The following is a 21,670-nucleotide window of genomic DNA, read 5'->3' as shown; positions in this document are numbered from 1 at the left end:
AACAAAGAAAATGCAAAAAATGAAACATCTCACAATCATTACTGGCATAACTTAACTAACTTAACTAACTAATAACTAACTGCTGTACAACTGAAAGTGGAGCAATGAATGCACTTTTTTCTGTGAAACAGTAAAGTACACAAACGAATTATCATAGTTGCTGTTTTTATCCAAATATTTCAGTTAAAATATAACAGAAGCATAATATTTTTCTTAACATACTTTTAGAGTATGTATTTCCCTTCCACCCTCCTTTCGTGGTATTTTATATTGTGAAACTGGGTTACTGGCTATTTGTGATAATGCATTATTTACTGTAACAGGCTAAGCCACACTAATTATTTCCATTATTTAATTTCTCCACAATTGAGGCTTTTGAAAAAGAATGATGTAAGTAGTGCAGTACAGACAAGAACAATAACATGTATGCAGTCCTGTTATAAATAGAAATGAGTAAAAACAGCAACCACTGATATTAACCTACCATTGCATCATATTTGCTTAAGTAAACTCTAAATACTTTAAACACTGATTAGGTGAGAAATAAAAAAGACAACACAGGGATATTTATCTGCTCTAGCTGGTGTGAATGTCCTCAAAAATGTGAACTGGGATACACCAGTCTGAAATGGGTTTGTATATTTTTTCCTGTACAATCCAGGTGTTTGGTACAGAAGGGAGCAGGTTACAGAAAGGCAACATAGCTGTGACTCACAGAGCAAATAAGAGAATGTAAACACTCAGTGACTCGTTTAATTAATCTATGAACTCATCTTAATTAAATTATGTGTATGGTTTCTTTATATAATACAATGTGATGACGCAAATGCCGACCATATTACGTTATGGTTGGCTTACAACAACGTGATGTGTGACAAATACAAGGTAAAAACCAAGACTCTTTAACCCTACACTAAAAGGGATCAAAACATTTTGGAGGAATAATGTTCCATCCATCCAGCAGAGTTTCAGAGACTTTCAGAATCAGTGCCAATGTGTGTTCGGGCTATTCTTGCAGCAGGCAGTGGTCAAACAATAAGTGCTGATACTCTATCAGGACTTCAATTTGGTTCTTATTTCATTTTAAAATTGTGTTGAAGACAATTCCTAAGCCATAATGCTTTTGTGAAACCACTACAAACCTTAAAGTCCACCTTTATGTCAGATTTTTTTTTTGTGTTACTATTAGGAAAAGAGGGGAAAATGTTTTTTACCACAACATTTACAGCTCTCCTTTTTTCATGGTCTGATCACCAACTATGAGATTTGCATTCACACACGTACACACACATACACTTCTCTCTCTCTCTCTCTCTCTCTCCCTATGAGCTGTTGCTATAGAGACCCTAATAAAATTGTTAAACCCACTGAGATGTTTTTCCTTGCTCTGGTTTGAGTGACAAGAGCTACTGACAGAACACACATACCACTGGCTGCTGAGCAAGGCACTATAGCTAGTGTCATGTTTTTTTCATCATAATAAACAATTACAAAAGAAGAATGCACAACTGTACAGTAGCTGATGGTGTACAACAACTGTCAACCACAGTGGAAAGATTCATATCAGCAGAAAAGGCTACCATGGTGATTTACTATAATAGGCTTCATTTTATTTCTGTGGGAATGGTGGGATCAATGTGGTCTTGCCAAAGAATGAACAAGGAAGAAAGAGGCTCTGTGTTCTAATCTACAATTACCTATGCTCATGCATGTGTCTGGTACTGACAACTACATGCAAGTGCAATACTGTACACGAGGGATGAGATTTCATGGCATAATAGTTTAATTTAAACTCTAATTAATTTGAATTCATGTATAATTATAAGTCAACTGAAAACAAAATTAAATGAAAGTAATCTAAAACTGAACTAAAGAACCCATGGCCTGGTGGGGATTGAATCAGGATTTTTAGAAAGGGACAAACATAAAGGAAAAGTGCTGACAGGCAAAGTGAGAAAATGCATGTAAAATAGCACATAACAGCAGTATGTTCTCTATGACCACAGTCATAGAGCACAAACGGCACCCCTTTATAACCTCTGATCATTATCATTATACTGGTGCTTTCTTTACATGAAACATGCTTACAATGTATGGTCCTAATTGCATGAGCTCTTAAAAATGAGAAGATTATCTAAGATACTTGACTTGAGTCACTCAAGTCAGCATAAGAGAAAGCAATCTGCAAGACACAAGTGTTCATCAATTTATTCGTTGCGAGTAGTGGAGGCTGACAAGCAGATGGTTTATCAATTCCAGTAGAGTGGGCTGATCAATAGACACCAGACATGAGGACTGAAACTGGAACGTTATGTTTCAGCCTGATCAGTTGAGGCACCAGATGAACCAAATGTGTTGTTCAAAAGCTTGCCAAGCATCAGAGGTTAAGATCAAATTAACCTGCCTGCCACGTAGCAGTGCAGCTTCTGGGAATACATTAAGAGAGTTCTGGCTCCTTAATCATATGTGCAGACATTATTAAGACAAACCAAACCCACTGTAGCCAGTGAGCCAGATTTGACTTTTTAAAACCACTGATGTATGATTCTTGTGTGAAAAAAAAAGTGTTTACAGGGGAGGTGACTGTATTCTGAAAGTGATGTTTTAATAAACAAACTTACTTTGACTTCTTCTTGTAGTTTTCCAAATCGAACTGTGCCACTGAGAATCCTGCTGATGAATCTCTGCTTTTCCTGCTGAAGAGATGATGCCTAGGGAGGCAGACAGGGAAGATGGCGGGTTACTGAGCTAAAAAAGGAACACAGAGGGAGGGTTAAACACACAATTGGATAAAGGAAGTGAGGGATTATGGGAGAATTGGATAAAGGAAATGAATGAAAGACGTCAAACTGTTGCCAATTTACAGAAATCCTGTGCAGCCAAATGGGTGAGGCACAAAAGCTGTCTAACTTCAGGACAGTATAACCAATCTGCAGACTTGTACTAGGTTGGATAAGGATGGATAAGAAAATACTCACTCATTATTACCTACTAAGTAACTGTGTGAATCAAGATTTCATAAAAAGTCAAAGTCAGCTAAGGCTCCCCCATGCCAGTCATTCTCAGATTATTGGTCATGACTCTTTAGAACTCCAAAAACACAAAAAGTAACCGTGAGTCTTCTTTAACTCTGCAATAATCATAGTGCTTTATAGGCAACTATGTATAAATTAAAAAAAAAATAAAATGTTTTCAGCATTTAAAACATTTCTACTGCTTACATAACATACATAATCACAATGCTTAAAAAAAACCCAGATAATATATACCCAGTTATATAATGCCAGAGGTGGAAAATCAGACAGTTCGGTTCCTGTACGCCTTACACACTTTTTGGTCTGATTTATACAATTGCTTTGACTGAAAAAACCTTTACGTTATCTTCTCTGTGCGTGTACCTTGTCTGAATAATGAAAGTATACAACAGAGATATACACAGAGATATGCATACATGTGAGGATCATTTGTGAGGATCATTTTAACAATAGAAGACTGGAAAACTGCTGCCTGTCTGTGGGGTCACAATTTTGGGTAAAAAATATGGAAACATGGATCCATCCTGTCTTGTATCAAAAACAAGGTGCCAGTGGTGGAGGTGCTATAATGGTATGGGGGATATTTTCTTGACACACTTTGGGTTCCTCAGTACATCACTGGGCATAATTTAAATTCCGCACCCTGCACAAGTATTGTCGCTGACCATGTTCATCATCTCTCATCACCACACTGTACCCAGCTTCTCATGGCTGCTTCTAGCAAAATAATGCATCATGTCACAAAGTTCCAATAATCTCAAACTGTTTTTTTAACATGACACTGAATCAAATGCACACTTTTGTCACCTATCCTCAGGGGCACCTCCTCCAAAAAAATTTCTTAGGGGTGGCTATATGGGAGCCACTAAAAATACTGGGCTGGCACTCCAAAAACAGAATTTCCAGTTTTATTACACTGTTATCAAATACTACTTGAAAAATATGGCAAAAAAGAGAGAAAGAATAGTATTATATGGCTAGTTAATTTTCTGCTATTAAATTATTAAATTTGCTATCTCTGAAAACAGGTGCATGTGAAAACCAAATAAGATTTTGGAATCATTAATAATTCAGTTTTAATTGATCAGTTGACTGATTATCTGGAAGTCCTAACCATCAATTTAATGATTCTCAGCAGAGCTGAGGAGAAGGAGCTTAAGATTCTTTCTCCTAGAATGGAGTTAATTTTAAGAGCAAACTTGTTCAGGAAATACAAATAAGCATTAGATAATGTCAGTGAATGTGAGTGTGAGTGGTTGCCTGTCTATGTTGGCCCTGAGATGTACCAGTAATCTATCCAGGGACTGGTCCCAGGTTTTCTGCAACCTTATGACATTATTACCAACAAATTTTGAGGGGTAGCCAGTCTGATTTGCATCTGCCAGCAGTTTTTGGGTGCCTATTAGTTTTTCTGTGACTATTTTTAAAATCCAAAATCCTACCTGCCTCCAGACCTGTTGCAACCCTTATGAAATACCTTTACACCTTAACTACTGAATTTTGTTGTCATTTCGGATCAATTGTCTGTAAACAGCAACCAAAGCTGGCATTACTACAAACAGCTTAATTAGTAAGTGAATGAATTGATACTTAATATTCAGTATATTTAGACCTTTTTTTTTATCAAAGGAAAGTTTCAAGACCCTCATGTTTGTGCATCTATTCAGTGTCACATGTGGTACAAAATCTTTTTACAGTAGCATCAGTAGTACCATGTGTAATAGTTGGTCTCTCTCCTGGGAAATGTGTTCTGCCACAGAAATGACAGCTCCCAGGTAGTGCCGTGTCTTTTCCTCCTTTAACACACACTCTTCCTTTTGTTGCTTCAACATACTCATTCTTCTTTCAGCCTTCCTAATTGATGGAAAGATAGGCGAGTGAGGAAGGGAATTGATTAAAGAGTATTAAAAGAGGACCAAAAACACAGAAAAGAGAGAAAGAGAAAGTATGGGGGCACGAGAATGGAGTGCGAAAGGGAGGTTTGGTGAAAACATGGTAAAGAAAAATAAGCAGGGGTTAAGAAAAGGGAAAGCAGCAGATAGAAGGGTTGAATAAGAAGAAGGACAATAGGTTAGCTGGATGATACTTGAGATCATGCCATCTGCACAAGGTGGGGGGAAATGTTGGTTATTAAACACCTTTTGACAGACTTCACACTTCATATTGAAAGAGTTCACATTAATCTCAGCACAAATCTACTGGGAAACGAAGGCTCCAGACCAGAACATATTTAAGTACAGCTGCAATCCCTTGCAATCCCTACAGTTAATTAATTATAATTATACTAGGTGTCAAAATATTAGACAAACAGGACAAAAGAATGAATCACCAGCTACAATGTTGGACAGAAATCTAGAAAAGAAAAAAATAAATTAATAATAATTAAATTAATAAAGTGATTATATGAAAATAGAAAGTTCTCCTGTCTCCCATCAGACGAGCTTGTTGGCACTGATCCTCACATAGGATATGAACCACATTTTCCCACATGAAAGTCATGTGCATAACACTTACTAAGTGGACTTCTTCCATATTACTTTATATAGGTTGGATTTTTTTTATTTAAAAAAACCTTAACACAGAGCTCAGTGGATGTGCAGGAGTCTAGCACATTATCAGACTGCTTCAATTTCAAGTTATCATGAGTGTTTGTTTTTTTAAAAGCAAGCTGTCCCAATTATAAACAATAAATAGTTTACACTGATTTTACTCTTGTTAAACATCCATGTACCAGTTTTTATGGCAGTTTGTTTCTCAACATATCCAGATGCTGCATATTCTTTGCACAAAATATTTTAATATATTGAAAATGGAATTGGTTCCACATGCTGTTATAGTAATCATAACATTCTTTTGTTTTAATGGCTCAAGCAATGCTGAAAACCTTCCAAGAACTGTGTCTCACTGCTGTATACCAGGTTTCATGTATGTGATAACAGCAAACAAAGAACACTAAATATTTACTACCTGTTGGATTGCCTGGAGAGCTCCAGCTCAGCCTCCATTGCCCTTGTTTTTGCAGTTAGCTGGGCTTTGTCCAGAGCTAGAATCCTGTTCTCCTCCTGGAGGTTAGATACTCTCAGAAGCAGTTTGTCAATTTCACCCTTACTTCTGCTCTCATGCTGCTCCAGTTGTCTGAGAGTGAAGAGAAGAGTTCATAGAATTATGTCACAGCACGTGTCACAATCTGCAATTAAAACTCCAAAATATAGCCTACTGATATTTGTTTTAAATGTAATAGTCCTGTTATTTCATGCTTATGCAATTTATTTTTGATTCATTTGTGTAAACATGAGTTGTATTTTAAATCCCAGGGGCTATGACAATACCTGACCACGTACATTTATTCATTAAATCCCATTTGACTTTTCTGTTGCACTTAAAACTGCAGTGCTTCAGGTGCTACTCTTGTTGTAGTTCTTGTTTTGTCTACTTATCTGTGCTACAAATCAACTGAAATAATAATAAACAAAGCTTTCTCAACACCCTTACCCAACATAGAGCAAGAATGGTCAATGCTTGTGAAGATAAATTGTTCAGTCTACAGTTTCTTGTTTTCTCTTTGAAATAACAGAGCAGCTTTAATACTTAAGTATTCAGTTTTGTTTAATAACGTGAGATTAGAAGGGTACCTTCTCAGTTTTCCAGCAATGCTGCAGTGTTCGTCCCAGGTGACTGCATCCTTTAGGCGGGCCTGCAGAACTTGAAGCTCCTTCTTATTTTTCTGCACCTCCCTCCTGCTTTCTTCCAGGTCCCCTTCCAAACGCTGGTTTTCCACTTCTAATAACATCAGTTTCTTAGACACTTTTGCCACTAAAGAAACAAGAAAGAGATAAGAAAAAAAGAGAGTATTAAACAGAAGAAAATGAATAAAAAGGAAAATAAAAAAACGAAATAGGGAAGCGAGCCCAGTAAATGTACATTAGGCTAAATGCCTTTAGTGCTCAAAATGTATTTTCATGTTTTCTTGTATGTATTCTCCTTGTATGTCACTTGAGTCTTTTTGAGTAATCTTTTCTGAATTTAACATGTTTACAAAAAAGGCCGTGAAATTGCAAGTGTGTACGTTTTTAAGTTGCATATTCTTGAGGTGGGGCTCACCCGAAATGGAAAATGAAGATCTGTTAACGTTGTGAAAGACTTTTAAAAAGTGATCTTTCCCTATGTTTAACAATGGGTCTTTGTGTTTCTTTGTTGGCTAGATCACGGGGCCAACAGAAAGGAAAGTATGTATTATGAAACCAAAAATAATATGGAAAAAACCTTAGGTATCACCCAGTAGGTGAAAACAACTCAAAATGAAGTTTAATGGTATCCTATTTATAAAAATGCGTTGAGCATCAACACGTATGACTACTACTCAATAAATCACATCCATATTAGACTGAGACACATGACGAGATGTATATTCTTAGGGCGGGGCTCATTCTGGCAACGATTTGTTACATTGTTAATGTTGTGAAAGGCTCTTTTAAACAAGCTGTTGCTTTTTTTAAGCTTTTCCTATGTCTAACAATGCATCTTTGTGTTAGCTAGGTCAAAGAGCCAACAAAAATGAAAGTTTGCATTATATACCTGAATCCAAGAAGAAACATCTACTGCGTTAACGTTCGAATCTACGACCTTCAAAGGGACACGGCCAACACTAAAAGTAGACATTTAGACTTTTTCTGCGTATTCTGTGTTATATTCTGTATTTCCTCATTTATCCCTATCAAAAAAGACCTAAAAACATTTTTTTAAACAAAAAAAACAGACGTAATTCTGAAATGCATGCATCATTTTAAAGATTTTAGTGTAAATGCTTGTGGAAGAATTTATTTCATCTTTTTAATTTTTTTTTAGGTCTTTCAGTGTTTCAGAAAATACCTTCAGTGTTATGTCTGCTGTGAGTGGCCTTGGCCTCAGCATGCTGCTCCTCGAGTTGATTGATGAGATCCTGGTTCTCCTGCAAAACCAGAACGGCCTGTTGTTGAATTTGATAACTGCAGAAAGAAAGAAAGCAGGAGAGTGAGATATTATCAATGCTAAATCAGCACATCACAAAACTTGCTAATTTAACAAACAGACACAAAAATACTATAAATAGCTTTGCTACATGCTACATTAGCCTTTACAGAGATTAAGCTATCTTTCCAAGAAACAAATCTTACATAAATTCTGTAATCCTTGTAAGATAACATATACTTTTCTACTCCTGCAAGTTAGTCTTTCTAAGAAGAAACATATTAACAACTTGATGAGTCTACTGAATACAAATAAATGAGTTAATATGATTGCCTACAAGTGTTGGCCTTTGAATGAATTGGACATCTAGTATCATGAAGTATTTATACTTTTCACAAGAGCACTTGAAATAAAGACTAAGTCTATACGTATACAAATGTACTGAGCATCAACATGTATTCCTAGTACTTAAGTAATCCCTTATATATTAGATTGAGATACATGAAGAGGTTAACAACTCTAAAATCCCTGATAGTTTACATAAAGGCAGTGCAATTATCTAACTTCTCAGAGTTAGTTTCAGTCAGTGTCAGCAGCATTCTATGCTAGAATGATTATGAAAGACAGAATACCAGCAGCAGGGGTGTACCAAAGGAAACAAAGGTTTAGCTTCTTTCATTTTCTTAATTGCATCTATCATCTAGCAATGGATAAAGAAAAAAGACATTTAATTTTCATTACAAGATCAGATGAATGAATGATGACGGCAAATCAAGTTCATACAGTGTTGAAATAACCCACATACACAAAGCCGTGCATTTTTTCTTACCAGTCTTTCTGATTGACCGCTCCGGTCTTGGTAATTTCATCATGGAGTTTCTCATTTTCTTTAATGACTTCCTCTAATTGAAAATGCAACTTTTTCATGTTTTCCTGTAGCAGACAAATACACAAAAACTAATGATTTCAAGGCCATAAAGAAAAACACAAAATAAATGCATCTTCTGCTCTACTACCACCTCTAAGCCAAGGCTTAAAGGTCCCCCTGGGGAGATACCATCCTTCACTGAGACTGCCTGAGCACACCAGCTGTCCTGTTAGTGTTATACCCACTAAGTCTGGTCTCACCTCCCCCTGTGAAACTGTTCCAAGTCCTTTTATGCTGGAACTGGATCGCCTCAGGACACAGAAACCTGCTCAATCGCAACCTTTTGCAGCATATTAAACAGAATGTTTTTACTTTTTACTTGTTTATTAATTCCAAAGGAAGGATGTATTATATAGCTACCTTTAAAAGACCCAAATATTTATTAAAAAGACAATAATTACCACTAGAACAAAATATGATTTTATTTTGACTTCTGTTGTTTGCATGACTAAATGTTTACCTCATCTAATAAGATCCTGGGAGCACCTTGACTAATGCATTCTATCTACTGAGTGTACTGCAGGTTTTCAACCCATGAACCACATAAATACAAGTTGGCACATCAAATAGTACTTAACAACCCCCACCTCTGAAATAACCTCACCAATTCTCCAAAAAGAAAATATGAAAGATGATTCATTAAAACTCACACAAATTTCACCACTTTACCTCAGTGGTTTGCAGAATGGCATCTTTCTCATTCATTCTGTCTTCATAAGCCAGCAGTAGAGGAGATAAATACTTCATGTCGACCTACATAAAGGGGACAAAGAGAAATAGTTTAAACTAGACATAACATGAGTGCCATGAATCTTTTGCCTTGCTAGAGATTACGCCACACAGGAAAAGTTTGTTTTCAATCAGACAGTGACAGTAATAATACCTGGTGCAAATGGGCTTTATGATCTTGTTAGGGTGGACAGATACTGGACAATGTGGCATTCAGATATACTCATTTAAAAGAAAATGCCCAGTCTCTTACCTGTGCAAATTTTAGTGAGCTTTGGTTGTGATTAACCGTGCTACCAGACCAACTGTCAGCAGACTGAAAATCTGCAATTTCACATTTTTCTTCAATTTCATGGGATACTGAAAAAATCAACCATAGTAATCGATTGACCAGTCAATTTATTTTACGAAATGACTTGCCTATTAGATTAGCCAGCGACACTATATGTATTGATTAGTGACATCAGATTATTAACTTGCTAAAAGGTCAGCCTACAGTCAAGCCAGAAATGTACTGTAGTGTTATATATTTATACTTACCAGCCATGGAGGAGGAGACCCCGTGTTTGGTAAGCCACTGACTTTGGAGTGCTAGATGAGTAAGGAGTGACATAGAAAGAAAGAAAATGAAGTTGGGCTTTTATCCCATCACTACAGTTTAGTCCTTTACATGGATAAGTTGAATATATCAAAATGGGCCAATAGAGTGTTGGAATCTAGTGTAGCATCAATAACTACACAAGAGTAGTTACTCTGACTAAGAGCTAAGCTGCTCCAATAGAGGAATGGAACACCATTCTTCCAAAGATGTCCCTTTATTTGGTGTTTTAAAGATGGACCTGTTTCCATGACACTCTAAAATTTAATTTAGGTGTTCATTTGGCTCATACACATCAAATCATTGAGTGTTACCTCATGCCCTTTGAATGGTGGCAATGTCTTGCTGGAAGAACACTCATCAGTTAGGACATGTTATAGGATAAAGATAATCAATCAGAGCAACTTTGTATTGATCTGTACTGATCCTATGAACTTCTAACTTACCAGCAAAATGCCTCCTACAGCAAAAAAGAGGAGACCCACTCAAGGTTTGCTATAGATTATTTAATATGGAAGCAGATCCTTTTAACTGAACCAATTAAACTGATTATGACTCATCCAATCTCTTATAACTGTGTTACTTCACTGTAAAATGCATTTTCCTTTATCTCTTTCTTTCCAGCCACACTTCACTTGTTAGTAATGAGCCTTTGCAGAGACATGCAGCCACAGAGGCAGTGATGAGAGCAGGAGATCCCCTGGTGTGAAAACACAGCATGAGGTAGTCATGATTAAAACCAAAGGCTGGCTTTCTCCTGCAGCGCTAAACCTACAATAATCTGGACAGACTGTACCAGAGAGACCGCCACAGACAGTAACAAAAAACTCTTTTGGTTCAACAAATCAGAGGGAAGGACTGACAAAAATAAAACCTTACTTCACTCAGCAGGGTTTTGGATCAAAGGTGGATGTGTATCTTAAAAGCTCAGTTATGAAGCTTTGAAAATAAGGAGATGTACTGCCATTAGATTTTCTACAGAATCTAAGAAAATAAGTCTAAGAGTAAATGAAGATAATACAGGAGAACACTGTTAGAGTGAATTGTTAAATGTTGTCATTTTTATGCTTACCATCTCTACATTGTTTTAACTCTGTTAAGAAAGGAATTCTTTTATCCCCCTCCCCAACCTCTCGAGGTTCTGGGGGGGATGTAGTGTTTTTTTGCAGATACATCCTATCTGGAAGATCTGTTTCTTGTGATGTTGCTTCCTGCTTTTATGACCCTTTTGGTCAGCAGGAGGCCACACACACACACATTCTCACATGCATACAGATGTTTACACATACACACGCATAGTGCCTTGTCGTTGTAACCATTTGGGGGTTTTACGTGGGTGGTGCTTTTGCTGTGATGTGTATTATATGAACTGTTTTCCCAATAAAAGGGGTCATTTTGTGGCAGATAACAATGAGGCCTCCCTTGAAAGTAAATCGATCGATCGCTGACTGTCTTGTTTTCTTCATGATGAATAAGTCTCTAAACCAGCGGGGCTTGTGGAAACACAGACCCAACAAACACATATACCTGATTTAAGTTAAATTTGGTAAGGTAGGAGTGAGACAGACTGAATTTTTTTCTCTGTACAACTCCCTAATAGGAACAGCTGTTCGTAACTGAGCTTATTGGTAATATTCACAATACAATTTCTCAAATTTCTTTCAAGCAAACCCTGAGGTTGCATTGCATCTTATTCATGAAAAGTTTAAACTGACCCATATATATATATTTTTTAGAAATACCTATAGTTCATTAATTCTCAATTAGCCCCTTATCCTTCACTGAAGTAGTCTCTTGTCATATTCATGTCTTGAGCTTGTTATACCTCTTCTTTGGACAGTGGTCTGAACCGCGCCTGGTAGTGGCTCAGCTCCACATTCAGACGGTGAACTGTCAGTTTGAGGGCATCGTTTTCATCAACCAGCTCCTGAGCATGTTGCCTCAAATTCTGCAGCTCTGCTTGGCTGCCTGCAAACAAAGCATATCAGGTTACAAATAATTTTCCAGATTAATAAGTAGTTTTAAGCCAGTTTCCACATGCCAAAGCATTGAATTAAAGCAAAAAATGTGAAATGTGAGGGCTTGTGATTTTTACAAAATCAGGACAATAATTTGTATCTTTCAGGAGTGTGCAACTATGCAACACTACAATGCAACACAGCCCATTCAGGTCATTCCTCAACATGGGTTTTGACTCTACAGTACATGTGGTCTGCCTAAAGATCAGCAAAGTGCTTTCATGTTTCTTTTCATTACTCCCTCTTCTTCTCTTCATGCTGAGGACATGCTGTGGAGTCCAACGATCAGTGCCATTTCTACCCTTAGTACTATCTCCAGCTCCCTCTTTTGACACTTGTAAATTCCTCCATCCGCTGTAACTCTCTGCTTACTTTTCCTTTCTGCCTCATTTGCATCTGTTTTACTTCCACTGTTACTTCTATATACTTTCCCTACTTCCCTTCATTCAATTTCTCCACATTGTTCCTCTGTACAGTATCTCTCCAGCGGTTCCTCTACTCTACCTGCAGAGGACCTCTGGTTTGAGAAGGCTTTGCTGTCACTAATCTCCCGTTCCAGGCGCTGCAGTCTCTCCTCTAGTAGCTTTTCTTTGTCTACCATCCTTGTGTTCTTTTCCCGACGGTCCCTCACTACCTTCTTCCGCAGTTCACTGTATGTATTGCTGGGTTCTGGAGGAAGCTCACGGAGGTCTTTGGGGCTTTTGGCTTGGCTTGCTTGCCTGGGGTGACCAGCAGTGAAAATGGTCGGTGTTGCTGAAACAGGCAACAAAAATACTTTTCAAAAATAGAATAAAATGTATAAATGAACAGAAAGTATGTACTGTATTGAAAATACAAATTTAGTGCTGCTTTTTGTTACAGCAGAGATAGAAAACATGGACACAAACAGAAAAAAATCCTAAAACTGTAACATAACTATATGAGTTATGTTACTATCATTTATCTAGTAACATATCTAGGCATCTAGGCAGCAGGCAGCCTGCTATAACCATTTCAAAATACATTTCTCATTTGAGGTGGGAACTCTTGTTACATGAATAAAAAAAACAACAACAAAACAGCAATGTCATGGAGAGAATGATGTAGAGAAGAAATAGTACTTTTACATGGCATGTTGCATTTCACATCGAGTTCTACTAAAGCCATTTATCAGAACACAATGTGCACTGATGACCACAAATATCATTATAGAACATTATCTACAATACTATGTTAAATATACATACATAAAATGCATGCAACTTAAAATATTTCATTGTTAACATGTTTATTTCACCTGACCAATTGAATGGTTTGTTTTTACTCTGATATTTTTTTTTACAGTTAATATTAACATTAACATGTTAACTTACAGATATTGGAATGCCTTCACCCTTTATTGGGTAGATTACAGGACATGAAGAGAAAGGCAAACAGTGGGGTGACCCTTTAATGCTTAATATACATACATTTATTAATTTTTAAATTAAAAATCTATATGTAAAAATGCCAAGCAGACACACACAGGCTACTTTAGTATTTACACCTACTTGGAACATCATCTTTCCAATTTTCAAGAGTCTTCCTCACAGACATTTTCTTCTCTTTGGGTTCTGGGGATTGGCCACTGGTCTCCTCAGTGAAATCTGTGTGATGTGAACAAATTCATTGAATGAATTCAAAACCGAGAGGAGCGCTGATTTCTAAGGGTTTTATTATAGTAAAATCCCTTTTTACCACAATCAGCTAATGGTTATGTAAAAATGTAATTTCTGCAAAGCCTGAAAGTGTTACCTTGCGAATCAGACAGATATTATGTCTGCACTTTAGTTATTAAGGTAGGAGCATTTTAGGAACAGACAGAACATTTTAATTTACCACCACCAAAAGCCTGAGGGTAGCACTGCTAATAACAATTCTAACGAGGCTTTCCATTTAGCTCTAATGATATGAGGTTACCTTATGGCTGTTATGAAACTAAATGTCAGTTGAATAAGAGCTGTACTTTTCTAACATAGAGTCAAGAGTGTGGTGTACCGGTAATTTGGCTATGTGATGGAGAAGATTTTAATATCAGGTTGCATGGCTTTAATTGTTTTACTAGTGCTTTTCATAGAAAAGACTCCAAAAGCCAATAGTCTTGAATTTCTATTACACGTTGTTTTGGAAGAGCACCAACAATACACAAAAGCAATAACAGAACTTTATGTTTAGTTACATGTTGTTGGAGAGATTTTCAGATTTGCTGTTCATAATTAGAGTCATTCCAATTACTCGATAGACCTATTACTGTCAATGTTACCACCTGTCTTTCACATCAGTGATCACAACCAGCTGTTTTATATCAGCTAAAATGTTTGAAATTTGTGGGCATGTGCGTTTGCTATTTGCTACCTATATACAAAAATCTGTTTATAAAAATACACACAGTTTTATTTTCAAGCATTTATGTGTTGGATGTGTGAAAATGTACTAGAAGAAAGCTAACTGGAAATCAGTGCTGATTTTTGATCTTTTTCAGTGGGCTCTACAATATACAGGCCATATTTTAAATACATAGGTCAATTTTTACCACAGATCAATTCTTTCATGAGCATTGTCCTTCGTATTATCATTATCATTATTACTACTACTACGATGTTCTTCTCCTTATGAAATATGTTAACCCATCTGTCATTATTGTAAAATCAGTACCTGGTGAAGACTCTCTTCTGCCAGAAGTCTGAGTTGGCAGGGGTGTAGAGGACTTGAAGACAGACTGTCAAAATAAATAAAGAGGGAGTCAGTATAGTAAGTCTTTTCAAACAAATATATAAATCCCTGCAGCCTGGAGGAGTTTATTTATGGTCTTTGCCAAAACGTATCCGATAATATCTTATCAGTGTATTTATTAAATTGTACAGTTTGAAAGAGCCTACAAAACAACATGAATGAATTACATTTGTCAGTTCAGTGTAGAGAAGACATATAGCTGAAACAGAATTATGAGGAAAAATTGGAAGACAATTTATTTTTAACACCTTAACCATGATAAAAATTCAATAAATTCCACAATTGTTGATGGAAAAAAAATATACTGCATTTCTATATTTAGAAACAAGCACAATGTCCTCACAGTGACCTTTACTCTCACCCTGAGTCATAAAAAAAGCAGAAAGTGAAGACCATCCTGTAGATTTATGTGGGTTCGGGCTGATGTTTTTTTGGACCTAGAGGTGGTACACCATTGTGTAAAACTACTATATCATATGAGTCACCATACTAGGTCTGTTGGCCTTAGATTATGACACAATAGATCCATGATGTCCTATATCACTTTGACTTGTGGCTGTCATAACTGAGAGATTCAGACACTGCCATAGCCTGGAAAGATAGTTGACAGGGAGAGACCATTGGGACCTTTACAGGTTAGCTATCCAAGTAGAAGAACAACAACATAATATAACATTTTCTCAGGGATCTATAAAAGGAGACATTTGGCATAGTGCCACGGACCAAATTAAGAAGAGAACTCACAAGGCAATTTTACAGATAAACTGTACACCACAGAATAGAATTAACTGTGTGCAGATAAAGCAAGACTGTGAAAAACTTCCCATTACTAATGTACTGTGATCAGTGACTACCATAAATCACAATAACAGCTTTTTAAGGCAATTTTCAGGCAATTTGCAGAAGTGCAAGAACTCACCACCTGGATTGTAAGAGCACCACAGACAAACACGGTAACATTTTGTAGTGGAGAAAAAAGGGGGGATTCAGGATTTAACCATGTAGATACATAAATTAAATGCCAAATGTACAACAGAGAAAACTGTTTGATAGAAGGAAACAAAAACAAAAAAACCACCAACATTTACTAAGAAAAACTGAAAGGATATCTGCAGATGCTATAAGCCAAGTCCGTATATATGGCTACTGAGCTGAATCACAGCTGATAGTTTTAGTGACAACCATAGCACAGCATTAAAAAGAAACAAAGTATCGATTCTGAGTACAACTGTGCCTCCTACTGGATCAGACTGGGATTACAATACCAAAATACCACAGACTCAAGGAAAACCTATTTAGGAGTAGTAACACTCATTAAATACATGCCAACACTCCAACCTCCCATTAAATAAACCTCATGGGCTGACCCTTTAGATGCACAAAATAATAAGCAATTACCAGTCAACTGTTACATGGTGACCAGCCAAGACTGAAAATTGCTGTCATAATTGGCATCATGTTGGAGATTTATAAATGTCTCAGTGAGAATGACTGTAGTGATCCTGAAGGTGAACTAAATGGAGTTTAAAGTGAGGTTTTGGATACATTTTGAAGATTGTTTAAATGTGTTTTGACAACACTTAATGTTGAAATATTTAAACATTTCCAAATTACAGAGCTGGGAAAATTGGGCAAAATTTGCATGTAAAAAATAAATAAATAAATAAATAAATAAATCCAATCTAAGAACTCTTATTCAGCTGTTACAGATTAAGACAGACGTCAGATAACTGATGAATAAATATATCGAAATAATTATTGTAATATATGTAGAGATATCGGCTGGATTTTAGTTTGATCATCTTTAGAAAAATATGAATGAGTAATCAACAAAATAACCAAAATAATAAATAAAAATAAAGCTTACTTATTTCTTTCATCACTCACCATTTAAAGATAAATGTCATATTTTGCATTGGCACACATATTCATAACTACTCTGCGTTAAAATGGAGGCTCTGCTCTATTTAACCTGTTGCCATAGTGAATCATGACATCTGATGCTGGCTTTTTTTTTTATTACACAGACATATTTAGCTCTGCAAATATTCTCAGCGGTGGCTGAACTTATTCTGATTAGATGCTCTGGAACCGAGAAGTTTCCCATTTTAGGATGAATCAAGATTAAAGTTATTCTGAGAGTTCTTGTCTTCTGGAAGAGACACCTGGAACTGCCTCACCTAAATGTAACACATGCCACTATTAGGGTTACACCTAATAAATACACAGCCACCCATTTAGCCTCTAGTCTTATAACCACTAATCACCTCTTACAGGTATTTTATGCGATCTGTATTAGAAGCATGGAACAATCTACTGAGAAACCTTCATGCACATAATACAAGCTCTTTCTGCAGCTCCTCACCTTAGTTTTTAGTGGCAGAGCATAGACAGATTCGGTGAGTGAAGAATTCTGCCTTCGGTCCAGAGTGTGGTAGACATGTTCCTCCCCATCCTCTTCATCCACCACTTCCTGTTCCTTGTCTTCCAACTCCCCCTCTGACTGGTCAGGAGAGGACAGACGTGGCCGGCTAACCAAATCTTCTGACCATCTGTCTCTGAGGAAGTTAAGCATGTAAGATAACAGCAGAAGACAATTAGATGTATCTTAGTAGAGGCACAAACTAATACAGCCACTTTTATGAACAGTTTTTTTCTCTTAAAACTCCTGCCAGAGAAAATGAATTTTATTTTTCTGACACACTGGTGATGACACAAATCTTGACATAATACTGTTGCCTTTCCCATATGATGGCTACCTTGTGTAAAGTGCTGTGCTGATGTTTGGCTCAGATGTGAAGGATTCTGATTGACCACTCTCGGATAAAGACATCAGCCGGGCAGGAGGTATGGCCCATGTCTGTCCAGTGAGTGAGGATGATAAAATGGCTGCTGCTAAAGCTGACCTGTAGATAGAAACACATACTTTATGAGACACTATGTGTAACAGAAAAGTAAATGAAATGCATGGAAAGCATCGCATGCAAATTTGAAGTCACTCTACAATTTTTGACTTTATTTATAGAGTTTGGATGATGACAATTATCAATAAATGCATCATTTATGACAACAACAACGGCACAAGCAGAGCAGATCATTAACCAAAGCCAGTGCTCTAGTTTTCAATTTAATTAAAATGACTTGGACCTGCACTAAAATTTAATGTTTTTTTCTTTACACATGATCTATTGCTACACAAAGTCTCATGATATTTTGCTTGTTAACGTTCTTTGTAATAACAGATAGAAAAACAAATAAAGCCCAGCTTGCGGAAGGACAGAACATAACCTCAAATACGGTGGAAATAATCAACATTTCGATAAATAGCCTCTAACAAGCTCATAGCAAACATGAAAGTGTGGATTAAATGACAGTTTAGTAGAAACATGAAACATGAAAGGCTGTTGGAGGTTATGGGCGATAAACAGAAAGTGTTAGGTACCTGGGTCTCTCAGGTGAAGGGTTTGGGCTGCGAGGGGGAGGGGTACGAGGTACGGCTGGTTTGGGAGCAATGGAGGCAGCAGGGATCAAACCATGAGCTATATGCTTCTACGCAACACAGAGAGAAGAGTTAGAGGGACATACAGACACAACGCTTCAGGAGGGTTTATATAAAATGACACCAAATTGAGGGGGGGGGACAAACAAAAACAAAACAACACAGATGTTGTGCAGGGTGAACAGCAGGGGAAGGGTAAAGGGATTTATTACAGAATCACAGTATGACCACCTGACGACCAGTGATGAGCGTAATGAAGGCACAACAGCACCAATATTTATCCTCAAATTTTACTAAGTAATGCTAGAGCAATCGCTAGTGCACAAAAAACCCTCAATTCACCATTTATACAAACTCTAGCTTAAAAAATAGGCAATACCACCAATTAAATACTCATTACCAAGAGTTAGCGGAAGTATTTTTGAAAACAAAGAACTCCTACTATTATTAATTAACCATAAGTAAAGCCTTAAAAAACACAAAAATAATAAGACAAACTGCAAAAGGTTAATATCTATCATAAAAGAATGGAAACTTACAAACTCCTTGTCTTTCTCCCTCCTAAAGCTAAATCTTAACATACTGGAAATACGTTTTACAGTTGCCGTCTACTATATAGGTTAATGTTATTTAATGCTTTTGCGAAGTATTCTTTCAATAAAACAGTTTTACAATTAAATCAGAAATTATAATTCGCCGAGAAAGGAAAATGCGTAAGCTAACTAAATTCAACAAGGATGGCTGCTTGCAGTTTCCTTGTATCTAGACGCTTCACAACAAGAAGGAACCGTGCTCCAAACGTAACGCTGATTGGCTAAGTTTGAAGGCAAAAGCCAATCAGAGACTGCTTTGATCCACCTAGCAACGACTTGCTTACCAACTCGCAGCCTGGCCAACAGGGGACGATGTTGGCCCATTTAAATAACACCGTTTGTCCCCGAAAAAACTTTTCTTTTTCTTCTTTCACTGCTGGTGACTTTTAATTTGAAGAACAGGGCCCTATTTCAGGAAGCCGGTTTAGAAAACTCAGAGTGAAAAACGATACTCAGGGTTGAGTAACCCCGAACTGTCCAACTCGGAATATTCGGTTTCAGAAAGGCTGATAACAATTAGTTCAGTCAACGCGGAGTTGCTTTAACCCCAAGTTAAACGCGCACACGAGGATACATAAAGCCCTGATTAGTGGAGCACAGATTAAGCGAGTCACCATGGAGACGGAGGGAAAGAAGGCGCGGTCAATGTATTTTACAGCGCTTGAGGCCGAAATTCTGATGGCAGCATATGCCGATAACATGCAAATTCCGCGGAAAAAAGTAACACAGCCACAGCTGCAAAAGAAAGGGAGCATGCATGGCAAAACATAGCCGACAGAGTCAATGCGTGAGTGTTAATTTAAACATTGATCTAGGGATTTCCACCCATTTAACACGTTATTTTATTACATTTTATTTTTTATTTCATACATTTTATTTTGTGATGTGATGTGAGCGCAGGTGCAACCCAACAGGCCCCAAACGTTCCTGGCAGCAAGTAAAAATGAAATATAAAAATATAGTCCAAACAGGTAAGGTGTAATTGTATTATGAGCCATAGTGCTTGGTCTGTTTGTAAACCAATTGCAGTTAGAGGCTACATTAATTTCCCCTCTGTAAGCACTTATTGAAATTATCTGAGCACATTACAAGTACATATTTGCTTACTCTGTGTGCTCAAATGTGACCCGTTATAGCCAATAGAAAAAAAAGCGGAGGCCCGAAAAACAGGTGGAGGTCGTCCACCACCACCACTCACAGAGGCTGAGCAGTTGGCTTCCACATTTGTGATAATGTTGGCAGCATCACATATGATCTTCACAGTGCAGAGAACACAAATTAGCATCCATTACTATAATGAAATAATTTGTTAGTTTGAAATGCTACAGGGAACTATGTACCTGCACATTAATGCTGTGGAAAGACTTCCTGTTCACATAGTCTCCTTCATTTACTGAAGGAGCAATGATTGGAATGTGAGTGCCATCTATACAGCCAATCACGCCTGGGAACCGTGAGAATAAATGTAAAATTTAAGTAGTAGTTCAAATATCACCACATCATGAATTAAGTTTTGTTCATCCTGATACCTGCAATTTTGTGGCATCCCTCTTTGATAAATCTTGTGGGTCTATGACCGGGGAACACCACAAACGAGTACAGGAGACGTTTCAGTGCAACTGTAACATTCCTGACTGCCCGACAGACGGTAGCCTTGGAAACGTGCTCAGCGTCACCAATATTATACAGAAAGCTCCCGTTTGCAAAAAACCGAAGTGCAATACAAATAATATGTACAGAACTGAGAGAATGTCCGCGATGTGTCACATGAGCAATATTAGGCCTGAGGATGTTATTCAAATAAATTATAGATTGTGCTGAAAAACGGTAACGTTCACACAGGAAATCATCAGGAAATGATAAAATGTCCGAACGCGCTCTAATCACTCTCTCCCAGCGGAGAGCTCTGCGGAGAATTTGGGCTTCAACATCTACTGGCTCTTCAAGGAAGGAGCACGCCATGTCTGACACTTCCTACAGTCAGGTTTCCGACAAAGAGGCGGAGAAAGTCAGGGTTAGTTGAAGTAAACCTGCTAGGGGGCAGGTTAGCTTCACGGAGTGTGTCGTCATAGTAACTCACTCAGGATTAATCTAAACTCGCTTTGTGAAACCGAAAACCCAGAGTTTTCGTTAACTCAGGGTATACTTACTCAAAGTTTGCACTAAACCGGCTTCCTGAAATAGGGCCCAGGGCTTTTTTCAAGTAGGAATAAGTAGATAAAACGTCATTCTCCCACCTGTATTAGCCGCCTATCTGAAGGCCTGCTGTGTTTGTTCTGTCTAAATTCCCAAACTATTTATCTACTATATTATAACAGTGGCTACGTTTATAGGTATCCCAATTGCAATCTTTACAGTTCCTCACCAATAGGAAATACGTCAAACTATAAAATCCACCCAATCAACACAAAACCAAATACAGAAGACAACCATAAAGCCATTAAATAACTGAGACGTTCCTCAATAAAATACAGCTATGTGTGAGTCAGATCTTTAGCCTGTTTTTTGTCATTTGAAACATAAAGGAACAGCTTTAGAAAAGCATTGTATAAGTATAATTTTAACCTTTTTA

General features: G+C 37.2%; 1 protein-coding gene across 3 annotated transcripts in view; it reads right to left on the bottom strand.

The window, feature by feature from the left end:
- The window catches only part of cep89 (centrosomal protein 89), a 53,350-nt gene extending 33,407 nt beyond the window's left edge, over positions 1–19,943 (bottom strand). Inside the window, exons 1-16 of one of the 3 annotated variants that reach the window (XM_085415306.1) lie at positions 19,383–19,943; positions 18,449–18,555; positions 17,766–17,912; positions 17,372–17,564; positions 14,929–14,992; positions 13,785–13,880; positions 12,760–13,008; positions 12,063–12,205; positions 10,180–10,230; positions 9,580–9,663; positions 8,812–8,915; positions 7,905–8,020; positions 6,668–6,848; positions 6,003–6,170; positions 4,748–4,889; positions 2,622–2,711 (exon numbers count right to left, since the gene is read on the bottom strand). In XM_085415306.1, the coding sequence (XP_085271432.1) occupies positions 2,622–2,711; positions 4,748–4,889; positions 6,003–6,170; positions 6,668–6,848; positions 7,905–8,020; positions 8,812–8,915; positions 9,580–9,663; positions 10,180–10,230; positions 12,063–12,205; positions 12,760–13,008; positions 13,785–13,880; positions 14,929–14,992; positions 17,372–17,564; positions 17,766–17,839 (1,755 nt within the window). In that variant the 5' untranslated portion in view covers positions 17,840–17,912; positions 18,449–18,555; positions 19,383–19,943. Of the gene's footprint in view, positions 1–2,621; positions 2,712–4,747; positions 4,890–6,002; positions 6,171–6,667; positions 6,849–7,904; positions 8,021–8,811; positions 8,916–9,579; positions 9,664–10,179; positions 10,231–12,062; positions 12,206–12,759; positions 13,009–13,784; positions 13,881–14,928; positions 14,993–17,371; positions 17,565–17,765; positions 17,913–18,448; positions 18,556–19,044; positions 19,263–19,382 lie in introns of those variants that run through there. The other 2 variants (XM_085415240.1, XM_085415372.1) reach the window with 2 other exon arrangements.
- Positions 19,944–21,670: the final 1,727 nt, after the last annotated feature.

This window comes from Rhamphochromis longiceps, linkage group LG1 (genome assembly GCF_057381845.1).
Source record: "Rhamphochromis longiceps isolate RC_006_pf linkage group LG1, R_longiceps_female_GT1.1, whole genome shotgun sequence".
Lineage (NCBI taxonomy): Eukaryota > Metazoa > Chordata > Actinopteri > Cichliformes > Cichlidae > Rhamphochromis > Rhamphochromis longiceps.
Note: the sequence above shows the minus strand (reverse complement) of the source record. Positions and strands in the feature narration are given on the sequence as shown.